The sequence below is a fragment of the Chroicocephalus ridibundus genome, chromosome 8 (assembly GCF_963924245.1).
Source record: "Chroicocephalus ridibundus chromosome 8, bChrRid1.1, whole genome shotgun sequence".
Classification (NCBI taxonomy): domain Eukaryota; kingdom Metazoa; phylum Chordata; class Aves; order Charadriiformes; family Laridae; genus Chroicocephalus; species Chroicocephalus ridibundus.
The window spans coordinates 50122856-50147937 of record NC_086291.1 but is presented as its reverse complement, the minus strand read 5'-3'; the positions used below and the strand labels follow the sequence as shown (position 1 = coordinate 50147937).

At 53.0% G+C, this 25082-nt stretch overlaps 1 protein-coding gene across 2 annotated transcripts in view; it reads left to right on the top strand.

Annotated features, from left to right (window-relative positions):
- Positions 1 to 22321, top strand: part of PRKCB (protein kinase C beta) — a 137556-nt gene extending 115235 nt beyond the window's left edge. The window contains exons 16-17 of one of the 2 annotated variants that reach the window (XM_063344486.1): positions 6094 to 6234; positions 21820 to 22321. In XM_063344486.1, coding sequence (XP_063200556.1) covers positions 6094 to 6234; positions 21820 to 21972 — 294 coding nt within the window. In that variant the 3' untranslated portion in view covers positions 21973 to 22321. The other variant, XM_063344485.1, reaches the window with a different exon arrangement.
- Positions 22322 to 25082: the final 2761 nt, after the last annotated feature.

Sequence of the window (25082 nt, the reverse complement as noted above, 5' to 3'; positions counted from 1 at the left end):
GAGTGTTGGATGGGATGCGGGAGTTGAGGGCATCTGCCCAGCGACCCGTCTTCCCCGTTAGGTGACGACAGGGGAGCTTTACGCATCTTTGCCTGAAAAGCAAAACGATGCCTAGAGAAAATGAACGTGCTTTCTAAGTAGTTTTCCTAAGATCAGACGCAAAGCCTTCCTCCTGCAGCGGTTTCCGTTTAGCGCTGGTGAGTCGCCCTTCAGGGGCACCTGCAGTCCCATGCTGGCGGGTCAGGGCAGTGTTTTCATTATCCTATCTCTTCAATTGCGGTGGAGCTCTGCATTGCCCGGTGCCCTGAGCTCTCTGTGGACTGGGCCTAGGCAAGGCTTAAATGCAGCCTGAATTAATTTGGGTAGTGACGAATAAAGGCTGGCTGGGTCCTGATGCTGTGCGTATGGTTAGTGCTTGGGACTGAGCCTCGTCTCAGCCAGCCAGTGTCAAGCACTGCTATAAATATGTGTTTGTGTAGGACTTCAAAAAATGTTTGCTTTTAATAGTTAATATTTAAAATATCTGAATGTTCTATATCTCAAAATAGTGTTTCTATCTACAAATGACACGTCTTGCGCTTAATGCTCCCACTGCGGCATTTCAGAGCCCCTTTCCAGTGTTGCCGGGATTCAGAGCTGGTGTTAAAGAGGAGAAGTCACTTGTCCCATGGGGAAAAGCTGCTGCGGTTGTTCGCCGCCTGGAACGGGGCGCAGGGAGGGGATGCCGTCCGGGCCACCTGGCACACACCTTCAGCAGAATGTAATAAAATCGAGTCCTGAGTTCAGAAACCACACTGGTGGTCAAAGGGAGAATTTCCACCAAGTTTCTCACCCTCCCTCATTCCTCTTGCTGTTGGTTGGGACATAAGGGGAAAGTCCACTGTGTCCCTGGCTGGGCAGGAGGGAGGGAAGATGCTCTGTGATGCTGAACATCATTATCCCTGCGGTGCCCGAGGGAACGGCGCTTGCGAGGCAGCGGAGGCTGGAGCAGGGACGGATCTCACTGTCGGCTTTGTTTGCTGTTGCATCAGTCAAAATGGGAATGCTGTAAATAGATGAGAAGAAACCATGACTGAAACGTCTGCTGGGTGTAGCTGTAATGGCTTTTCTCACTCTTGGAAACGTGAGGCTGCACGGGAGGACCTTTAGCCATGCATGGAGAGCTTGGGTCTTTATAAATTCTTGTCTTGGTTTGTTTTTTTTTTTTTTTTTTTTTTTTTTTTTTTTGCAGCAAAGTGGTGGTTCCCTTTGTACAACTGTTGTTTGAGGGAAGTGCACAAAAACTCCTGACATCCTTTGCCGCCACCAAAGTGCTACACCAGAAAGTTTAATTTAAGATATGTGCGGTATTTATGAACCGTCAGTAGGCTGGAAACAAAGTATTTGCATTTTCCCTTGGAATACAGTAAAATCCGTCTCAGTTAACCACAGGGGCATTGGAGCATTGCTGTTTGTGTTGGTATGTGGTAGGTCTTCCAGGAGGGCGCAAACCCAGCCTTAGATCAGTCCAGAGAGCAAACAGGTGGAGAAGCCTCTGCTTTTAAACATGAAGGGTTTGGTATTTCACTGCCATGCTCTCCAAAACAATTTTGTTGTTCCCACGCGGTTTCACTCCGGCATGCCGGTGCCAGTCATCACTTACTGTTGCACAGCTCGGAGATGAAAAGCATTTGATCCTGAAAGCCTTGTATCGGCCCGAGCCAAGAAACAAGCGTTAATCAGAGATAGTTGGCTGGGAAGCAAAATGGAGAGCTAACCAGAACACAGCTCCTTGACTCGACAGTCAGCATCAATTAGCGGATCAAATGGAGCATTTCCCTCCTCTGCTGTCAGCTCGGATCTTCTTCCCAAGGCTGCTGTCGGAGCTGCGGTGTGCGTGGCGCAGGTAGCTCGGCTGTGCTCTCCTCAGCTCTGGTTTGGTTATCGGGAGCCGTTTCAGAGCCGTGGAACGGCGTGTGTGTGCGTGCACATGGGCACTGGCACAAACCATCACCCCTTTTCCGTCCCATATGGAGGGGTTTGACTGTGCCTGAGCAAAGCAGCCCTTTCCAGGTGAACGGATTGCCTGCGAGTATAAGCTCCCTCTTTAACCTCTGCCTGGTAGCAAAGGCATAAAACAGCATGTTTTCCGCAGTAAAGTTTACAGGTATTTTGCGTGGTGTTTCCACTGGTGGTGCTGCCTGGGAAAAGCACATCATCGCTGCCTAGTGCCGCGCTGCAGCCCTCCCGGAGGCACCTCTGTGCCCGTCTCTCGGTGGCCACGGGTAGGAAAAGGGCGGCTGGAAGGTGGGAGCGTTTTGGGGCCACACATGGTGAGCACTCCTGGGTGCCGAGGGATTTGCTGCCTCTGGCTCCGGCTGAAACGCCGGGCTGCGGTTGGGATGGGGCCGGGATGTGCTGTGCCACGCAGAAGGTGCCCAGCTGTGTGCCAGAGCGATGGAGGGGCCGGTGCCCTGGTGGGAAGGTCCTGGTGGTGGCCACTGTCCGCAAGCCATGTGGTCTTGTCGAACAAGGACAAAGATCATCTGTTAAATGAAGCCCACGAACACGCAGCGACCTCTTGCCTTCCAGAGACAAAAAATAAAGGTGCATTTTAGCAAAGCAGTTGAGTCCAGACTCAGACTTTCCTGTATCTGAGCTCCAAACATCAGACATACCGTTACAGGTGATTTGGTCTAAAGCATCCTTCCTTATTTGCCGAAGCCCGAAGGGGTTTCACTGCGTTGGTATGGGGATTAAATCAACTTGTTCCTGTTTAATACAAACAAAGCTAACTGATTATCCTATGTAAGCCAGGAGAATCAATCTGCATGTTTATGGGGTCCTATATATCAATAACAGATGGTGCCTTCATGCTCACATGAGTAAAAGCACAATAGGAAAACAAGAAAATTTAATTTCTGGATGCATATAGTGAAAATACTGAATAACTGCACTGTAGTACAGCTCTGTTTAGCTTTACAGGCAGGTACGTGAAGTAGAAAATCTTTTATGATTCATTAATCGGCTGAGCTGCTGAATTTCATGTGCATTTGTGTTCGGCAGAGGAAGCTGGGGGTTTAACGGCGACGCTTCGGTTTGGGGGGCAGGTGTGTGTATAACAGCTTCCAGCACAAAGCGGCAGGTAAGAACCTGGGCGCTGGCTGGAAAAGCTAATTAGTAGACGGGCACAGCCTGTACTTGGTGGCGTGTGTGTCTGGAGTGCCTGCAGGGCAGCGCGGTGGCTGAGGTTCAGCAGATGCGAGCAGGGTCACAGACGTTTTCACTGGGTGCAGGTGGGGGGATCAGTCTCTCCTGCAGCGGAGGGTCCACGCAGGGGGACCCCCAGCATGGCACGGCCTCGGCAGCTCTGCGAGTCTCCGTGAGGCAGATGGAGCTGGGAAGCAGGCCGGGATGCACGGGAATGGGGCAGCGAGCTGCCTGGCCCGCCAGCACCACCGACCTTCAGAGCCTCCATGGGGCTGCACCGTACCTTTGCAGAGGAGCGACCGCACATCTCTCCAGCTCGCTCTGTCGGATGCTTTCCCAGCTGAATTTTATGCACAGGCATCCATGAGCTTTAGTGTCCACGGAGGCACAGATCCTGCAGGCACAGGCCTGCTTTCCCTCCTTGCCCAAAATGACCTCTGGCAGTAAGAGCCAGAGGTGTGTCAGTGCGTTCTGGATCAGCGCTTAACAGCAGAGACCCACGAGCAGATTTCTTTTCCTGTCTGCTGGATGCAAACTAAGCCATTTGACGCGCCAGCCAAATCACTAAATCAGTTTATTAGCACATTTCAGGCTCTCACATTGTTGTCGGAGACTTGCCTTAGGAAAACCTGATTGAGTCGCAAGGATGCTTTTTATTCCCCCGCTTTAGCACAGCTAAGCGGGATCTGATTGAATTGCCGGGATGCTGTCCGGAGCCTGGCGAGGAGATGCAAAGATCCTCTTATTTAGCTGAACCCGACTCAGCTTGAAGTGGATGGAGTGAAAGCCGAGGATCAGTGAGGTTCAGGGGGACACAGCTTCGCCCTGTCCCTGTGCCGAGGGTGGTGTGAAAACTGCCCGGTGGCACTGAGGGATGGCACGTCGCCCGCCTCGCTGTGCTGCCTCGGCACCGGGAGGACCCCGAGCCTGCGGTGGGGCTCCTGCCTGCCAGGGCCACCTGCCCGCAGCGCCTGGTGGCACCGCTCCCCTCTGCTGGCAGGGGACAACGGCGCTGGATCCAGTCCCTCCTGCTTGTCCGGGCGGCCGCCACGCTCATTCAAGAGACCGAGACATGTAGCATCTTCCATCTTGTCTTCTTACACTGGGGTTTATTATTTTTATAAAGGGCTGCATGCTGCGATACTGAAGGAAGCTGTATTATTTACCCCAAAAAGTTAAACACCAGTTAGAAAAAAAATCTTGCTTTTGTCTTTGCTGCCACCTCGCACCCCCATGGCCCTCCCTCTCCAGCCCCCCCCGGCAGCAGCTCCAGCGGGATTCCTCGCACGGAGACGGGCTCTGCAAGGCTGATAGTGATGCCGGTCACGTCCTTGCCCTGAGGAGAGGCAGGTCTCACCATCTGGAAAATCACTTGTCCAGCTTGGGAAGCCCGGTGGGCCTTTGCTGTCTGCAGATGGGCTTTCCGGGGGGTGCTGCTGGTTGGAGGAAGCCTCGCTCCATCAGTCCTTCCGCTGCAGGTTGCCTTCGCAGCTGGCTGGCCATGGGTGTAGTGCCATTTGCTAGCAGAGTGGTTAGCAGCCCCGCTCTTGCTTCACATTTGTAGGTTGTGGGTTTGTTTTTCTTTTTTATTTTGAGATTTTTTTTTTCGGAGGCTTTTCCTTGCTTTCAGCTCCCCGTTGTAGCATTCCTTTTAAAGATCAGCTTCCCTGAGCAAGTTTGTTTTGTGCAGTCGTGGATGGCAGGGCTGGCTTGTGTCAAAATACTTACACCTTGGGGCAGAGGAGCTCTGCCTGGACGTGGGACCTGGCGGGGGCTTGGGCTGGTGTATTTATTTTTGCCAGAAGATGCTTGCGTATAAAACCCTCGTCTTTCAGGGGTCAAGAGTCTCAACAGAAGGGTTGGGGAGGTTCCTCAGCTCTCCGGTCGGAGCGTTACCACCTCCCTGCAGAGCTGCCCTGTCCCCTCCAGGGGGTCCCAGGAGGGCAGCGGGGGTCTCCTGCAAACCCACAGCCCCAGGAGACAGAGTCAGGCTTGCTGCAACCTCTGCTCAGCTCCGGGGTCAGTTTTAACTGCCCGGCTTTTAATAAAGTAGTCCTTTTGTTGCAGGTGTACGGTTCATATTCTCCGTGCTTATCAACGTCTTACAAATCTCTGGAATCTCCATCTGATCTCCGAACACAGCTCAAACAATGCCCCCAGGATATTAATGTTTGTACAGCCGCCCTTAATTCCCGTGGCCCATTTCACTTTTCTTATTGAGCCAGTGAAGAGGAGAAGTTTAGATGATAAACAACGTTAATGGACTGCTTGTGCTTGTTTTCTCAAAATTGACTCTTTCATTAGAAATACGCCTCTTGTTTGAGCTGCCGCAGCTCCAGAGAAGTGGAGGTTCTGCTTCCAGGGCTAATGAAAGTTTCTGAGGGCAGATTGTTCAATGGGCAGTGGCCTTTGAAATTAATTACGCGGATGCTGAGAAGTTTGCTACCAAGCCAAGGGACTGCCAAGCAGCTTTTCGTGCATCCTGCTGCCCCCTTTGTAGCTGCTGAGACTGCAGCGGTGCGGGGTCTACCAGCACCCTGACGGTATTTCTTGGTGAACCAATTTCATTCCCAGAGGAAAAGGGGACGTGCTTATCCCACCCAGTAGCCGTGCACTTGTGATCTGCTTAGGCTGCTGTTGTAAGCCATTGCCAGCCTTCCCTGTCCCCAGAGCGGCTCCTGCTTCTCTCTTTTTTCTCTCTTTTCGCTTTGAGCACCAAAAGCTGGGAGAGGAGGTGGGAGCCCCTCTTGGGGTCCGGGCACTGACGCGGGGTGTCCCGGGGCACTGGCCGTGTGGTGCAGGATGCCCAGCCGGGCATTGCAGCACCCTGGGGACATCTCAAAGTGGATGTTTTGTGAAGCAGGTGGCCACTCCGTGACTGTTTCTTCTCTTCCTCTCCCCAAGCTGATGACCAAGCACCCTGCCAAGCGACTGGGATGCGGCCCAGAAGGTGAGCGGGACATCAAGGAGCACGCGTTCTTCCGCTACATCGACTGGGATAAGCTGGAGCGCAAGGAGATCCAGCCCCCCTTCAAGCCAAAGGCTGTAAGTGTGGCTGCGTGACGCGTGTTCCTCCCCTCCCGCGCTCCCCCACGCCGGTTCTCTCCTGCACAGTCTCTCGTGCTCGGGGGGGGCACACGCAGGGCCGTACGCGCAGGTGCTGCTCCTCCTGCCCGCAGCGTGTCTCTGCCTGCTTAGAAGTTGGTGGCACGTGTCAAACCACTGCTGTGACAGAACTCTTGGACGCCTTGTCTCCCTCTGGCTTGCAGGGGTAGAAACACGACGCATTTAGCTCCCGGATTTAACTGTGTCGCAGTTCTGTCTGTTTGTTATCCCAGGGGTCAGTCTTTCTGTTGGTTTTTTTTTCCCTCCTTTCTTCTTAAGCTGAACAGGTCTCTCTTTTCTTTCCTTTTTTTTTTTTTTTTTTTTTTTTTAAAAAAAAAAACTCTAAACTTTATTTCAACATCTAGCTCAGCACCCTAGTCTGCCTGAATGGGCAATGGAGCTGTATTTCACTCAACAGTTTCTCTCCGAGGTGCAGCGGCGGAAGGCTGGAGGCTGGCTGGCGGGTGGAGAGGAGCCCTGCCGCGAGGAGAACCTGGCTGCTCTCTGTCGCCTCTGCCTTGCTCTGAGCTGGGCGCTGCTGGCGCGTGCTGGGAGCGCGAGGCTCGTGGCGCACACGGCTGTAGGGGGAGATAAGCTGCCAGCAGCGAGACTGAGGTGGGGACATAAGTAACCCGAAAGCTGTTTGTCAAAAAAGACGAGGCTACTTGACTGCTCCTTGCTCTGGCCATCTTTGCGGTGACTTCTGTCCGTGCGATGCCGGTGCCAGGGCAGGGGTGCAGCCGGAGCCACGGCGCAGGTTTCATCGCCTGCTGCCTACGGGGGTTGTGTGAAGCTGCGCGAGGGCAGGAGCCCGTGGGCTGCGGGGCTCGGGCTGCTCCGTATGCCCCAGGCACCTCCGTTTGCTGCCTCTGGGCTCTCTGCCCTTCCCAAGAGAGGATGCACAGGCAGCAGTGACCACGTAGGCTCGGGGACAGGGACATCTCTCCCTGGATTTCTCTTTGCCACTGTTGGGACTCCAGGGTCACAGCTATGCCTGAGTCTCTCCACTGTGGTCCCGGTTCCTTAAGACATGGTCTTATTTGTATGTTCCCACCTCCTGCATGCCTGTTAGCTGCTGTGCCCTGGTTGGGCGCTGGTGTTTTGCAGAAAACTGTGAATCCAAAGTTAAATCTGGTTTACGTGGCTGATATGGACTGATATTTATACCCAGTGATCAAGGTGGGGACATTGCGCGCTCTCTTAATCCATCATCCTGGATCACAACTCAGAGTCCAGAGATGCTCCATGTGTTTAACTGAGCCTTGCTGAGCCTTCCTCGCTTCCCTGCTCCCCTTAACAACCCTGGACACATCTGCTTTTCTTCTGCTTGACAGTAAACCTGTTCTCTTTAAGGGATCCCTTCAGTGCTTGGAAAAACTCCGCTTTCAGGGAAAACGTGGAGTGGGAGCCCCTGTGGTGTAGGGTGCTTGGCTCCTTTAGCCCTCCTCCCTCTGAATGCCTCTGCTCTAGCACCCTTTTCCCTTCCACAGCTCCTTGCTTGACTGATCCAATATGAATAAACCGCCCATTAGCTGGGGCTGGTGGGAGCCTCTGCAGCCGCATCTCCATCCTGGCATCCAGCATGGCTGCCGGCCAGGAGGTCTGCTCCTAGCCCCAGGTCGGCCAGCGAAGCCCCACGTGCGCTCGGCACCGCGTATTTTAATTTCAGACAAATATTTTTACAAAGGTAACTCCTGCTCAGTGATGGCTGTGCGGGAAGCTGTGGGGTACCCTCCTCAGAGCCTTTCGCTTCCGTGTCCGCGGCCCAGAGCTGCTTCTGTGCCGTGTGGTCTCGGGCTGCCCTCTGCATCAGCACAGAGAAAAATGTCCCATTCTCCTTGCCTGCCTCAGAAACGTGGAGCTCCAGGTGGCTGGTGATGCTAGCACAGAGATCTGAATCGCTGCCTGCTCTCCTTTCCCTGGGAAGGAATGGCATCTTCAAGCCATTAGACCGTGGAGGAAGGGCATTACCAGGAGGGCATTCACTTTGATATCAAAGTACAATAGTGCTAAAGTATTTGGGGCTGTTTGTACGGACCATGATTTGCTGGCTTAGGCTGGGATCCGACCTTTGTGTAAAGGAAGCTGAGACATGAGACGGGGTGGGCTGTGAGCTCCAGCCGCACCGCAGGGAAGGCCCTGCTCCACGCCTGGAGCCCGTCAGGAGGGCCGAGCAGGCACCGGGGCTGCGGGGGTCTTATTCTGCAAGGGCCCGTTTCTCCTGAAATCCGTAACTCCTCTGTGTTTGTTTGCTAACGAAGTGGTTGCCGCGTCCCTCCTCTACGTCTGCCCTTTCCTCCTGAGCAGATCCCCAGTGCTGCTCTTTGCCATGGCTTGTGACGTAGCATTATTTGTTATTTGGTGTTTTACAGTTAAAAATACAATTGAATTCTGCCAAAAGTGCTTTCTTACCGGTTTTATGTTTTAAAAAGTGCAAATTTTGCCCTGCTTTAAATGTCTTATGTCCTTAAAAATCCTTTTGATGCCGGACTTTGGAAGGGGGACGGTAAGCCGCCGTCTGTCGCATCTCACCTAACGGCTGGCGCTGGGGAAAATTCACCGTTTGATAGGACAGGAAGATTAATAGAAAGGTAGGCGCAGTAGATTTCGGATTTAGGTAGGATTAAGACAACTCAGGTGCCTGCTGATAGCTGATATTTCAACAGCAGCGCGTCTGTGCTGGAAAAGGCTGCTCCTTTCATGCCAGCTGTGAGCACAGATCAGAGCGGCACAGAAATGAAAATCCGGGTTTGGGCACCTTCACAATGTGCTTGGGTGGGTCACGAGGAAAGACGCTGCGTACTGCTTCTGACCTTCAGCCGTTCATGCGGGGCTTGAGCGCCTGCTGGAGCAGGGGATTTGCGCTAGCCTGCCTCTTTACCTTGGCTTAAGTCTATTTTTTTAATTTTATTTTTTTTTTCTAAATTAGCTTCTGTAAAGATAAGGTTACAGAGATTTTCTGCAAACCAAAGTTTCAAAATACAGAATAATACGCAAATGTGGGCTCGGTATCTGCCCCCAAATCATAGAAAGGTTTGGGTTGGAAGGGACCTTAAAGACCATCTAGTTCTAACCCCCCGCCCTGGGCAGGGACACCTCCCACCAGACCAGGTTGCTCCAAGCCCCGTCCAGCCTGGCCTTGAACACCTCCAGGGATGGGGCAGCCACAGCTTTTCTGGGCAACCTGGGCCAGGGGCTCACCACCCTCACAGTCAAGAATTTCTTCCTAATATCTAATCTAAATCTACCTTCTTTCAGTTTGAAGCCGTTGCCCCATGTCCTATCATTACACTCCCCGATCAAGAGTCCCTCCCCATCTCTCCTGTAGCCCCTTCAGACACTGGAAGGGGCTCTAAGGTCTCCCCGGAGCCTTCTCTTCTCCAGGCTGAACAACCCCAACTCTCTCAGCCTGTCCTCATAGCAGAGGTGCACCAGCCCTCAGGGCATCTTTGTGGCCCTCTGCTGGACCCATTCCAACAGGTCCATGTCCTTCTTGTGCTGAGGACTCCAGAGCTGGACACGGTACTCCAGGTGGGGTCTCACCAGAGCAGAGCAGAGGGGCAGAATCCCCTCCCTCGCCCTGCCGGCCACGCTTCTTTTGATGCAGCCCAGGATGCGGTTGGCTTTCTGGGCTGCAAGTGTGCATTGCTGGCTCATGTTGAGCTTCTCATCCCCCAGCCTTCCCGTGCCGCAGCACCACGTAAGCGCTGGAGCGCTTCAGCCCCCCGAGCACAAGTCGGGGGCGAACAGAGCCCGGCCCAGATTGCCTTTAGCATCACAGTAACCAATTCTGCTTATCAGAAGGTGTCATTAAGGTCCCATTCCAGAGCAGGCGGGTGGGCAGCTCGCGTCCTGCCTCCGCACCTCTCCCCGCTGGAGCAGTCCCCATCCGCACCCAGTCTCCGCAGAAGCATGGTTGCTAGTTCTCTCTTCTGTAGCACCCACGCTTTTTTTGCCACGTTTCTGTGATTTGTTTTGCCATCTCTGCAGGTAGTGAGGGTGGGTACAACGGAGGGTTCTCCGTGCCTTCCCAGCGGCTCCTTGCCGGGAAGGGCTTCACATCACATTCCCTGATTTTATCATCACTTTGCAGAAACCTGCGGCATTTTACACCAGCAGAGAAACGGACGCTTCAGCCCTCTGCCTGCCTTGGGTGTTACATACCCGGAGCGGAAAATAAATTCCCAAGAGCTCATGTGTTGCTACATGCTTTGTGCTTGATTAACCTTTATCACGGAGACGGTAACGAGACAGATCAGGGTCTGGGTTGTCTTTGCTGTGCAGAAACTCGGCGGGTTTGACAGGGGGCTGTGCTTGGCTGCTCCGTGCTTTGGCTCCTGCATAACAATTCCTTTCGTGGGTCTGCATTTACCCTGGGAATTGTATTTACACTTGCCTGCTTTCTCTGTCTCTCATTGAGATAATTATTGTTTTTGGTATCTAATTACTCCTTTACTTTACAAAAAGCCTAGTGATTTGAAAAGTCTCCTCATTTTGAAAGCATTGAAATCACACGGCAGAGCACAGGATTGCTCGCAACAGGACAGGGGTTTAAGAAAAAATGCCTTTAATCTAATAATTTTTAATTACATAAATTAAGTTTCCTCTAACTGCACCGAAGTAATTAATATTGAAATGCCATTTATAGGCCCGGATTTGTAAAAACTCCGGTTCCCCTGCATGTGCATTTTTGTAGCCTTATTTTCAGCCTTTACAAGGTGAGTTCAGATGTTTGCATAAGTAATTTCCTGATTAGATGAGATTTAAAGACTGAGGGGGCCAACAGTGGGTGGGAGCGGGCCGTGGGGAGGCGGCCGAAGGCATTAAGGTTAAACATCTCCTCTCGTAATCGAGACAAGATTTGCTCCCGTAGCCTCAGGGTCCTGTAAAGCCTTTCTCTGAGATTCCCCTCTGGTTATTCAGCCAGTATTTTCAGCGTATTGGGCAGAAACTTGGCTTTGTTCACAGGGGAGAGATGAAAGCCAGGGTCCGACATCAGAAAACCCTCGCAGGGAACGCTCCCAGCCTTTGCCTGGAGCCAGGATGAGCGTGCGCTGGAGCATCCTCAGCTGCGCTTTGGGGTCATTAACCAGACACTTATGAATGAAAAGCACCGTCGTTCCCCCTGACCAGCACAAAGGGGCCCTTGGTGTGGCCCCAGGTTCACGCTGTGACCCAAATTCCCCCAAACGCCATGCATCTATTGCCAGAAGCGTCCCAGAGCCCTCATCCTCCCCTGGGCAAGGAACCAGGTTTTTTTAACCTGGAGCAGCACTGGGAAGGTCAGGCTTGCCCAAGCCAGCAATGCTGGCGGGATTGGGGCTGTACCACTGTTTTGGGCCAAAAAACTGGGAAATGGGGGGCGTGTTCAGCCCACCGCTTCTCCTCGGCGCGGGGAGCAAGGGCTCCGTCGCAGCAGGAGAACAGCCATCCTTGGCTTTTTATGATCTTTGATTGTGTCTCAGGGATCAATGGAAAATATTTTATTATGCCTTTTGTCTCTATTTGAAATCAAGCTAGAAACTGATAAAATAAAAAGGCTATCTTTTAAGCTGACAGTTTTATTTCTGCAGCCAGAAAAAAAAAAGTCATTCTGTGCTGGCTATAAATATTAGACAGGACACATTGGGGATTTATGTAAGATAAATTCCCACTCTCCCCCTTTCATCAGTCAGGATGGAGTGATGCCTGTACGTTAATATAGTCCTAAAATGAGGCAGATTTTTCACAACGTGGCTGTAGATAAATGTAAAAATTCATACGGCGTGTCTCCCATCCTTTAATGAGGAGCTTAATTTCGGAAGCTTTAAAGATGGTGCTCCTGCAGATAGCAACCGTTTGCCGTCCGGAGCGGCGTGGATCCTTGTTGCTCTCTCTGATCGCGCCAGACCTTGTGTCTGAAACTCCAGCACTGTTGGGCCTTGGCCACTGGAATAAAACCTGCCGCATTCCCAAGAGCCGGTGGCTGCCTGCGGCATCACGGGGGCAGCTCGGACCGTAGGTGCAGGACAGTAGAGGTGCAGGTCACAGCCTTTAGACCTTGGGTTTGGGCTTGGATGTGACTCCTATAAGCCCAAAGACAATTTCCAGCCTTAAAGTATATATTTTATCTACGTGAAAGTTCCCAAAGAGGAGGAAACGCTGATTGGTTTGCTGACCGGGACAAGTTCTTATGCATCTGAACAGAAAGTCTGCAAACTTCACAAAGCCGGGCATTAAGTGCTATGGATAGATGCAACTTTTAAAATTTGACATCCACGTTTTCTTGCCTTATTGCATTATGATGGGAATTATCCCTTGCCAATATACATATTAAAAATATATTTGTATTTTCTGTCCCAATAAGTGGAAGCATTTCACAAGGATTAGTTTTTAAATCTTTGATGGGGTTGCTCTTGTTTGATTTTTTTTTTTTTTTATTTTTCTTTTTTAAGAGACAGCACATTTCTTTGTAGCAAAAAAGGAGGCTTGTGCTGTCAGACGTTTCACGTGAACTGCCTTGCGTGTCTCCACCAAGATCTCATGCAGCTAATAGGCAGTGACAGCTATATTTTCAAAGCACCGTAAGGCGTTCGCTGTATATTGGGAGCTGATAGAATCTGCAGGTGAGCAGCTGATCAGTAGCTAAACCCTGCTATGGTTATGTGTTACTGCACTGATAACCTTAAGCACTGCAGATTTTCCCGGTAATCTTGCTCATAGTTTGTTTTATCTGGGTGCCGATGGGGGAGACTAGTGACAACGTGGCCTAGAAAAGCCCCTGGTCTCTTTGTTTCATGACTTTAGCTTCCAGGCTTTGTGGAACCGGCAACTTCAATTTGGGGAATTTATTTTCTATTTTGATGTTAATATGATGGCTTTCAGGAGGGCATTTGGCTGACGCTGACTGGTCAAACATCTAAAACATACTTTCGCGAGACTCTAAAGCTGTGCTTGGTTACGTGGTCTGGAGCAGCGACCAGCTCCTCCCAAAAAACTGGAGCTGTGCCAGGTCTTGGTCAGATTCCTCACGGTGGGAATTATCAGCTCGTCTGGAGATAACCTTGCCTTTCGTTTGGGGACATCTGTGAACCTCGCTGCTGCCCTGCTGCTCTGGAGAGGGGGCATCTCGAAGCCTCTGAGCCCTCTGGCCACGCGGTGCCTGGTCTGAGCGTCCCCAGGGGAGGGACCTGGGGACTCGTCTGCCCTCCCTCTGTCCCCGAGCACGGCCGGGGGCTGCTCCCCAGCTCGGCAGAGACAGCGGGCTGGGATCAGGCCAGAGCTGCGGAGGGGAGCGCGGGGACAGCTGGAGTAACCGAGAGGGGAAGGTAAACCAGAAGGTCCCCGTTTGGCCCCTTCTTCGTGTGATGCGGAGCCTCCACCTGCCCAGGAGATGGGCACATCCCTCTTAGTTCGCACCCGCCTGCTGCTCCCGGGAATCAGGTGCTCGGAGAGAAGAAAAAATGTGGAGAATTGCCTCAGGATGGGGTCCGTACAGCAGTCAGGGATTGGCAAGGTACAGGAACTCGGGCTTTTTGTCGAGAGTAGCTAACAAGCTGTGTGCCTGCCAGCCTGCTCGCCGCGCTTGTGTCTTCATTCTCCAGCTCCTTACTGGGTTTCTGTTGTTAATTTGACCTGGGCTCTGTGTTTTCTGGTGTGTTTTCCCTTTCTTTGGAGAGGTCGTTTTCCATTTGGGTCTCTTTGCTTGAAACCAGGGATTTCCAAAAAGTCGTTCCTGGAGGGCCGCGATGGGGACGGCATCGTGCTGGGACCACGGCCGAGGGCGACTGGGGCAGGTTCTCCCTCACCAACACAATGCTCTTCATGGGCCGCATGAAAAGGCTTCTCAGGCTCGTTTTGGGAAGCCCTCATCTTCAGTACCCTCTGGTGAACTGGTTCACGCTGTGTTTGCATGTTTGGTTTGGAGGGGTTTTGTTTGTCTTTGGTTGTTTTTTTTTTTGCCTAACTCCTCCCCTGCGTGGCACCAACTCATTTTTGCATCAAAATAATCAAAAAAGAGCAAACCGCGTTGTAACCTACCACACCGAGAGCGGCGTCTGCTCTTGCCTGGGCTCAGCCGTGGGCCAGAGGCAGGAGCTGCGTTCACCGGGGCTGATGCCGCGGCACGTGTGTGACCACGGCGGCCCAGAAGAGATGCAGTGGGGGGAAGGTGCCTCCGAGGTCTCTGAGTAAGTTTGGGTGCTGAGCTGGAAACCGTGCTGAGCTCATGGTGGTGGGCGGGAGACGCGTTTGGGAGCAGAAGCTTGGCAAATCCAGATGAGAAATGTGCTGTAGGTTAAGACGTTGCCTTACAAAATATGAGAGGTACGATGGTGTGGAAGGATGGGCTGCGAGGCTGGAGGGGCAGGCGGTCAGTGCGGCTGTAGCTAGAGTTAAATCAACTCAAACGTTACCCATTGAACTGGTTTTAGAGGCTTGGGGATAAGAAGTGTCTCACTTGGTGCTGTAAGAACATACAAGAGCTGCCAAAGGAATGTGCCGTTGGAGGCTGATGGACGTTCACGTTGTCTTCCCTGAAACCTCCTCTCTGGCAGAGGAAGGAACTGGGAAATGTTGACATTTACATGTATTTGTCTTCAATATTTTATTATATTTAGTCTGCCGTTTATTAAAAATGTAAATCTGTTTCCTTAGCAAATGAAAGTGAAATACCAGGAAAACTTGTCCCAGCACTCGAGACCTATGTTCTCCACGGGGAAACGGGAGGAGAGAAAACTGAGGGACCGAGAGGTGCTGGCTTCTGCATCTCTTGGGAGAAAAGGGAGCCGGGAGAGCATCGGCTGTGTGGCGGCTCCGATAGGAGGGGGAGTTCGCCAGCTGTTAGAGCAAAGTCACTACGTGCAGTTCGCAGGGATGTGACGTGCGTGTGATAGGTGGTAATTGAGCACAATTTGTAGCTGCTGCAGTGACCCGGTATCCACCTGTTATTAGCTATTGCTATTATTATTATATTAAATCATCGCTTGCAGCAGGAGAAGTTACAGGACCCTTGTTTTGATTGCTAAGAAAATTAAATAAGGCATTTGGCACGTCTCCCTGCTCCCGACCTCCCCGCCTCGCTGCAGGGACTGCAGCTCAGCCAGACGGATCCTCTGCCCCATGGCAGCCCCGCAGCGAGGGATGCTGACCCTCCGTGAGGGTCCGGTGCTCCCGGGGGCTTTCCAGACCCCCTGTTTGCCTGCCCTGCAGTGCCGTGCCAGTCAGGGAGGTGTTTGCCCAGACTCTAGAGCTTTTGGTTTCTTCTCTTGTCTGGTTTTGCTGGCTGCAGAGAGCTCATCAGTGCTCTTGGCCTCCTGCCCTGCCTGAAATAGGGTTGTCGTTAGCTGCCTTTGGGGGCAAGAGAGGAAAAGGTCGCTGTGAGCAGGGTTTTTTAGGGATAGCCAGCCTTGTCCGGTTGCAGTGGCGAGCTCTGGGGATGCCGTGCGGAGAGCCCGGCCGCCACGCAGCAGAAAGCTGGCAGCCAGGAGCATCCCGGTGCCCCAGCTCCCGCTTGCCTTGGCCGTGCACCAGGGGGGACCGTCAGGGTCTGACCTGTCGGGAAGGGACAGAGCAGCCCTGGAAATTCCCAGGCACGAGTGCCTGCATTAAGCATTCAGCCAGCGGCAGTTTACAAGAGCTCTGTGGAAGGCGAGAAGCCCTGTCCTTGGGCAGGCGCAGAGAGAAGCCTCCAAGCAGTGTGGGCATGACAAAAACTGCCCCCCCCCGGGAAAGGAGGGATGACGGAGCAGGTGAAGCCGTAGGGATGTTCCAGAAGAAGCCACTGTGTGCGTGGCATAGCCACAGAGAAGGTGCAGCGCTGCGTGTAGGCAGGGACCGACAACAAGTAATTGCGCTCCCATCTCATTCCTCTCCTGCAATTACTTGCCATGGCGCAGCCGGAGGGTTTGGCCGGTCTCTTGGGCCGCGCCATGAGGTAACATCGCCTTGCAACTAACCAAAGCTCATACATATTTTGCACCTTTTTCTTTTTCTGACATTGCTGCACCGAGACAAGCGGCGGCGCGCGGCGAGGCTGGGCGCGCTTCTTTCTCCACCCACCATACGTTCTTTTCTTCCCCTCTCATAGTGCGGACGCAATGCTGAAAACTTCGACCGGTTTTTCACTCGCCATCCACCCGTCTTAACACCTCCTGACCAGGAAGTCATCAGGAACATTGACCAGTCAGAATTCGAAGGATTTTCCTTTGTTAACTCTGAGTTTTTTAAACCCGAAGCCAAGAGCTAAGTAGCTGTGTAGATCTCATCCCTGCATCTCTATCATCCAGTTGTGGTGACATTTTCCATTGCAAAACTTGCATTCATGGTTTTTCTTTAGTATCCTACTACTAGAGTGACCATATTTCAAAGCCAGAAGTGTCTTCACATGATTTGGGGCATGCCTGAAGGCTGGGTGATGTGCAGAAAAGCACATTTGTAGTGCTTAATGACATTTTATTTGTAGAAAATGGAAAGTTCATTGGCTAACAGAGGTCAAATGGAGAGGCGAGGGCCGTGACAGTTAGGAGAAATCTCTTCAGCACGTGCTTTGATTCCTGCTCTCCCCTAGTCTTTTAATATAATCATGAAAATGTAATATTTAGCTTTCCTAGCCTTAGTGGCAAGCAAGTGATATTATGAATCCTTTGCCCCGCGCACCCCGCAGCGGGGGTGCTGCCGGCTGAGCCTCTCAGCTCCTCCCAAAACCAAGCTCCGGAGAGCTGAAATGCCGATTCTGGCTTTTTTTTTTTGTAGCTCTGTCCCGCTGTTCGTTGAACCCCACCGCAGGACCCTTTGCCGCCGTAGGCTCGTACATGCAGCTTGGGGCAGCCGTGGTTCTCTGCGCTGGGTCTTCAGCAGCAATGATAAATTACTGGGGAAGCCAGGTCTGCCGTTTGCAAAGATTTCTCCTGATTGCGCGGTTTCGAAGGAGCACTTTTTAAATCAAAAGAAAGCCTATCCAGTTGTAAACGGGAAATTTGAAAGAGCTGTTGCAGACGCTTTCAAATCCATGGTCACCCTAGTAAACACCACGCAACATTGGTTCTCATAGCAAAACTTTTTCTTTTTTTTTTTCTTTTTCAAATGCCAAAGCGATTGAGTTTGTTACCTGCGCTTTAAATGTGTCAAAAAAATGGTATTAACACAAATGGGATGCTATTTAACTTTGAACAGTATTGTGAATTCTGTTATGAAGCTTGTAAAGAAACTCGTTTCAACTATTAGTCCTACTTTTAAAAAATGCCGCTAGGTATTTAAATAGCCGAAGTTTTGTTTCTGGCATCAAAGAAAAAGTTTCAGGAAGGATGAATTTCTCTTGAAACAATAACAATCATGCAGCTTCTTTTTATACTATTCTGCAGATGTTCGTGGGCTGTCACTGTATCAATCTGCTTTAAGTTGTAACGTGCCAATTTTATTTTTTTTTTTTTCCCCCGATGCTGATTATAAAATAAAAAGTGAGAAATAATGTCAAAGAAACCTGCATGTGTTTGCCAATAATGAGTTTCTACGGTTCTGGGCTCAGAGATGCCAGGAGCGCTGAGAGTCGGGGCTGGAATTTGCCCTGGCTCCTTGGGGATGCCGGCTTGGGGGCACAGCGGGTCCCCAGAGCTGCCCGGGACACCAGCGCAGGCAGCAGCGCAGGCAGCAGCGCAGGCAGCAGCCCACACCATCCTCCCGCGTGGAGGGGAGCGTCCTCCAGCGCATCCTCCCGCACCGCCGTCGGAGCTATGGCACATTCGTCCTCTGCAGCGTTTGTCCCCAAACCGAGGTGCGACGGACTGGAAGCATCTTGCAAGCGGAGAGCAAAATGCCTGCGCGTCCCCTGCACCAGCTCGTGCCGCGCAGCCGGCCACCCTGCTCGCTCGGACGTCAACAGGGAAAGGAGTTTCTGCCCGGTGTCCCTTGGAGGAAGGATGGTTTGAGGTGTCGGGACAGCCCTCCCGCAGGGCGCTGCCGAGGCGAGCAGAGCTGTGCCGCTTGGGGATCTCTTTAAAATGCCTTGAACAGAGAGGACTGCGGTATGCGCTTCGGATTTCTGGAGACTGCAGAGGCTGTCGGAGGCAGCGCCGTGTGTCGGTGACTCATCGCCCTGCCCGGGCGCTCTCGGAGGAGCAGTTGTTAAAAGCAATTGGCAGTTTCAGCTAAAGAGGGATTACAGGTTCCTGTTAACCTCCCTTCTCCGGAGCGCACGCAGACTTTCCCGTCTGTCTCTGGAAATCTGCTTCTGCCGAATTACTGCGGTTCTGAACGCTGCAGGATTCTTCTGCAAGGCATCGAACGGCGGCACCGACGGCTGCAGCTGCTCCCCGGCTTCCTCTGCCGCGGAGAAGGGGCTCGGAGGCGGTGGCCGGGGAGGATGGCCATCCTCGTCCTCTCTGGTCCAGGCACAAATCCTGTTCTGGGCCAGACGTGCCCTGCAGGCCACTGCCCTGGGCAGTGGTAGCCCAGGGTGCCTCTGCCACGCCGTCCCTCCCGTGCTCCTTGTCACCTCCCAGAGTCAATTAGCCCTTTGCTGGAGGCGTTTTCAGCCTTGAATTTCCCCTGCCTTCCCCTCTCTCTGTTTACCAGATCCACGTAGCCGTTCCCTGCCCGCTCCCAGGCTATTCATCATCTTTGACAGAGGCCAAATTGCTACCAATTTCAGACAAAATTCAAGGTAAGGAATCGGCAAACCGTGCTTTGCTGTGCTCGCGGCCAGGCCCTCCTGGTGCTGCGCTTTCCTGGCCGGCCCCTGGAGGGGTGGGAGGGGGAAGCTGCCGGAGGACGTGGGGCAGGGGGAGCTGGGCTGCCCTGAGCCCCCTCCCGGGCACATCGCACCTTGGCCAGAGCTTTCTGCTGCCAAAAAGCAGCAGGTTTTGCTCACCTGAGGGCTCCCAGGCTGAGCGCTTGCCCTCTCTGGTGCCATCAGTAGAGGCCATTCCAAAGGGCTGGGGACTGCGATGGCCATTGGCGCCGGCAGCAAATGCGGACATTTCATTCCTCTTTGCAGCATCCCACACATTCCTGCTCGGGAGAAGCTCCTGGCTCAGCAGGACAGTGTTGTCTTGGCACACGTTGGTTGGGGTGGATGCGGCCTTCAGGAACCATTTGGTTGGCTCAGCGTCCCTCCGAGAGCGGGGCAGGAGCCTGGTGCCACCGTCAGCTCCTTCCTTCTGCACGTGCTGGGACTGCAAGAGAAGAGCCCCTGTACAACCGCTTTGGAACAGCCTCTTGTCAGCGAAGGGCCGTGCCTCTGCTCTTCTGTAGCTCCACGCCGGTCCCTCTCATCCCAGGAGGGATGCTGCCTTCCATCAAGGTGGGCTTACGCTTGCATTTCAACCGCTTCACCCTTTGCCTGGCAGAACTCTGCACCTGAAGTTGGCTCCTTCAGCCGGTCTGTTCTTCCCCACTCCTTCTCTGTGCCCCCATTTCGTCTCTTCTTCCTCCTCTGTGTTGGGGAGGGGAGCCCTGTGGGGACTCTGCCACCTCCCAAGTGTCACTATCTGAAAGCGAAGACAGAGACCCAGCTCCTGCTTGGGGACAGGCTGGGACCCGCAGGAACCAGCAGGTTGGGACATCAGTGACACCACCGCTTGACAGGACAGCCGCGTCCTGGCTCTTCTCCTGGCCTTTCTCTCTGTGATCCTTGAGCTCCAGCCCTGTTTTTCTTCGTCTCCTCTCAGCTGTCCTTGGCTCCCTTTCCCCTCCGGTCTTCCTTCCCCAAGGCTGAAGCTGTCCCAACGGGATGCCTCCTGCAGCAAGTGGAGTCTCCAAGCGGCTGTGGAGGTCCTGGTCCACTGCTGGCATCGGGGCTCATCTCCAGAGGCTCGATCCGGCTGCAGTTGAGATGTGGTGCTCCTGGCCTGGCCGGGCTGGCAGGAGGAGGGCAGGGAGGACCTGCCTCTTGGCCGTATTCTGCCCACGTTCCGGCTCGAGGTGTGAAGGTACTGATGGCTCTGCCCCAGTGTCCCTGGATGGTGGCAGCTGGTGAGACAAGAGGTGCTGCAGTGAGGACATGACACATCACCCGCCAGGTGCTCCATCAGTAGAGATCAGCGGGGAGGACGGCCGCGGCGGGAGGGAGGAGCGGGGCAGGGGTGCAGATGGGTCCCACGCGGTCCCTCCCACGGCTGGTGGCACGCGTGTGTCAGTGATGGAGCAGCAGGCGTGAGCACGGCGGGGTCCCCCGCAGTTACCCCTCAGGAAGGTCACCTCCAGCACAGAGTCAGGGCACGGGGGTGGCTGCCAGTAAAACCAGAAAAGCGGTGGGAAGCGCAGTGCTCTGCGATGAGGCTCGTCCGGCCCCGGGGCCATGCTGCGGGTCTCCCACCCGCCGCCCCCCGGCAGCATCCCAGCCCTGTGCGCAGCCTGTGCTGGTGGTTGGAAGCGCTGGGAGCTACTCGCATTCCAGCTCCTACATAAAGACACGGAAGAAGAGATGGGGAAAGTCTTTTGTCCCTGCTCGCTTTGTTACCGCGATGAAGCAGAACAGGTTCCTGGCCCGCGGGCTGCCCTGCTGCTCACACCGCTGCCGCACGGCGGGGAGCGGGGCATCCCTCCGCCGGCTTTCTTTACTGATGAAGGATCCTGGGTTCTTATATTGTGTCTTCAGTACTCCAGTTTCCCATTCAGCCGAGGCACCATAACCTCCCGCAGCCAGAAGATACCTTAATTGGGCAATCTCTGATACACACACATTTATAAAAATGGCCCGAGCGTTCCCACCTGGTGGGCTCTGCGGTGCCAATAGCAGGTTAGCAGCGCTAATCGAGACAATAACTTACTTTGTTTTCTTCTTTTTTTTTTGGGCTGGATGTAGCTGCACAGTTGCTCTTCTTATAAAATTAAAATGATAAGGGGTTGCATACGTGGAATTTTCATTCTTTGAGGTTTGTAACTACTGTATATTTTCTATACCCAACCCTGGAGCAAATCACATCCTCAAATCAATAAAACACTGTGTTGGTCAATGCCATATCATAGCATAATTAAAAAAAAAAAAAAAAGTAATCAAGCTTTAAGCAAAAGGAGCTCTTACAGCTGATTGTTTTGTGCAAATTTTGAAATTGTATTGAATGTTTACTTCCATTTCGAGGCATGTTGCTTCCTCCAGGCTCCTTCCTCCCGTGCGTTGTGACTGTGCTTGCAGCGATGGTTTCGCATGCTGAGATACTGCTCTGTTGCTCTCTCCCGCAGCGGCCAGGAGAGGAGGGATGCTCGGCCCGGGAGCACCACAGCCCTCCCCGTGCTCTCATCCTGTCTCTTTACTGTCCGGTTGCGTGTTTCAAGGCGTTAAACTCCTGTTCTTGTCTTCTTGCCCACGGTGTGGGGTTGCTTCTCTTGTACAGGGGCTGCCGCAGCCTGGCTGGGGGTGTGCTCCTCGGCAGTGGTGGCTTTAGAAACTGGTGTGGAGATCTGGAGTGCCGGGGACGAAGCCCGGGGACAGCAGAGCTCCCCTGGGGACAGCAGAGCTCTCCCGGCCACGCGCCCTTGGGTGCAGCCGCCGTTCGCTCGCTCGTGCTCCCCCCTTTAACCGCATTTAACTCTGTGCTTTCCGTTTAACAGAAAGACAAACGAGACACTTCCAACTTCGACAAAGAGTTCACCCGGCAGCCGGTGGAGCTCACGCCCACGGACAAACTCTTCATCATGAACTTGGACCAGAACGAGTTTGCTGGATTCTCCTACACTAACCCCGAGTTTGTCATTAACGTGTAGTCGCGGCGCCACCGCCCGCCCTCTCCTCGCAGTCCGAAACTCCAGATCGCCTTGTACATACCGACACTAGTCTTCCGGGATTAGCAGTGCAGACATACATACCCTCATGCGAAACACGCCGACCGCTTGTTTTAGGAGGCCTTCCTATGTCTGTGTCACTTGCTAGCTTGGTTTCCCTAGCTGGAGATGTTTGGGGTTCGAGTTAACAGTCAGTAATACTTCTAGGAACTATAGTTGGTGGTGACTAATAGAGTTTTTAAACAGAAATATACCAAATTGCTACAGTCCTTGTAATTTTTGAAATGGGATGCTGAGATTCCAGTGACCCTAGCTACTCACAAACCGTTTCTGTTGAATGCTAAGCATGGTTGATATCTTAAACCGTTGTGCTGAAGCTTGCGATGGCTGTGAGCTTGTCTTAGAGGAGCCTTTTGTTCAAGACATGGATACATTTGATCAGTGTGGAAAAGTCTGCTTATAGACCTATATTTTTAAAGGCATTGTATATACCGTCAGCCTGGCTCACCGAAGCCGTCTTCCTCCCTCGCCTCCCGCAAGCCCGCGCCTCGCCATACGGCCTTTTCCTACACTCAGGCATTAAGACTCCAAACGAATTCCATGCCAGTTCTTGTAAATCAGAGCAAATCTTTTTCTAAGTGAGAGGTGGGATTTTTTTTTTTTTATTTTATTTTTTTTTTAGCATCTGGAACAGTTTGCAGTTTTGATACACTCTATCAGCACTCTCATAAATCTTTCTCCTGTTTTTTTCACAAGACACTGTCGAAATTTAACAGCTCTGTAAAGGATATTAATATTCTACCAAAACAAAACGCATTTATAGTCTCGGTTTACAATTTACCAACTGAAAATACGCCCGCTACAAAAGGGCTGTACTGAGGGCTATTTATAGAGGTAACTTTTCTACTTTACACCCTCTGCTATTATTTTAAAGGCTCGACACCCATGAATTTTACAGCTGTCGTGATTTACCTGATTCCAGCCAAAATTCCTGGGGGGTTTTATTCAGCCACCCGGGACCTTCTGCATCATTTCAAAAATTCTGAATCAGAGGAGACAATTCCAGCGGCTGTTTGTAAGGCAGAGCCGCGCTGTGCCGGCAGGGGCAGGCAGGGGCAGGCAGGGGCGGGCAGGAGCTGCCCGTCAGCATCCGGGTGGCGACTCTCGCTCGCCATTGGGTTCGCAGCAGGGTGAGCCCCGAGCGTGAGCATCCTTTGGGTCACCGGCTGTAATCCCTCTTATTACATACCAGTTTGGTTGATTTGCAACCCATCCCCCATCCCCCCCCCCCCCCCGATATGTATATTTTCTGAACCACGACCAATTCTAATGTAAATACACTTTACTCCACGCCTATAGGGGAAAATGGGGGTGGAATTTTATGAATCACGAGGAATCCTATATAGGAAATTGTGGTTTGTAGATCTTTTATAAACATCAGACTCTTATCTACCTTTTGAAATTCTTTTCTTCTTTTAATGATTCGTTGAGGATAAAAGGCTGCTAGCAGCTAAAGCTGATGTCCCGCCTGCCCGGGGAGCGGGTGGCCGGGTGTCCTCGTCCCGTTGTTAAATTGCAGGCAGTGCGTGCGGGGGATGTGGGCTGGGAGTCCCTCGTCTCGGGTACCGACCTGGGCTGGAGGAAAACAAAACAAACCCCAGAAAAACTGCAAATTGTGCCAGATTGACGAGAGGGTTTATGAGACACACTGCATCAGACGAAGCCCAGGGAAGCCTTCGAGCGCGGGGCTGGTTTCTGATGAGGGTTCTCGTAAGTCCAGCACACGTTTCAGAAGATGTCTCGCCATCCTCTGCAGACCACAGCTGATGTTCAGAGCATGTACGTTACCGTAACTTTCAAACCTGTTGCTGCAGAATTAGTATTACTTCAGTGGTGAATGTTTTTAATTTCCGTATCCTCGGCTCTGAAGCCGCTCCCGGGGTCTGGCCAGGATGCTGCTGTAAGGTCTCCCGTGCCAGGGGACACCCCGGGGACGCGGTTACACGCAGGGGCCGCTGTGGGAGGGGGGGGGTGGGGAATTACGTCTTTTCTGTTTGGGACTCGTATGTGTCGGGGTGACACTTCTGCATGGAGCAGGTGTTGCTGGACCACCGAGCAAGCCGGGCAGCCTCGGACGCGGCCCCGCGGGAAGCCGCGCTGGCACACGGCCATGCTCAGTTCTGCCACCAGGCAGCTCCGGTGGCATCTTCAGTATCTGCAGGGTTAAGATCCGTGCTCCAGGGAGAGCTTGGCAAAGGCTAGGTCCTGTTCAGCAGGACTCGTACCTTGAGCGTTTCTGACGTTGTCCATTCTGCTACTTGCAAAACTCTTATTTCAGGGTTTATTTCCAGATGACCTGTTTCTTCTGCGGAGAAATGGAAAATGGGCTGTGCCTGGCCCTGCGCAGACATTGAGATTTGTACGAACTCTTCCAAGGAAGGGCAGAGTGACAGTGGTTGACTCACCGTTTGCTGTAATTTGATGATTTAATCTTCACTATTGGATGGGGAAAGCAGGGAAAGCAGCGCTTCGGGAAGATGCTCAGAGCTGAGAGGCTCCAGGAGAGCCCCCTTAGTCAGTCCCCGGGTGCTCTGATGCACGGATAAAGCCCAATAAACCGACACGAGCGCGCTGCCAGCCCGCAGTGCACCCACCGCCGTGTGCAGCAGTGCAGTGCCAGGGGACAAGGGGACAGCGTGGGCGAGCAGCGGGTGAGGCAGGAGGAGGGTGCTCAGCGAGGGGACAGAGGATGCATCTCAGCCTGCAGCTGCAGAGGAGAGAAAAATCCCCCGGGGCTTGCGGGATGCACCCTGACCACTCGCCTGCCTGCTGCAGGGGGTTTAGCGGCAAGGCCAGTGTCCCAGGCTGAGCACCCTGGCTGCGGTGCGATGGGCAGTGGGGTCCGGAGGTGGTGGGGTGGGACTCGGAGCCTTGCATCTCCCCAGGTAAGGCAGGAGGAGGGACCAGGGAGGCAGGACGCCTTCAAACGATGGCAAATCCTGATTCTTCCCCCCCACCCCCAGGCTGGATTACACCTGAACGCTGCAGGTAAGTGGAGTTCAGGCTCCTCAGGTGGTTTCCCGGTGGGGCGG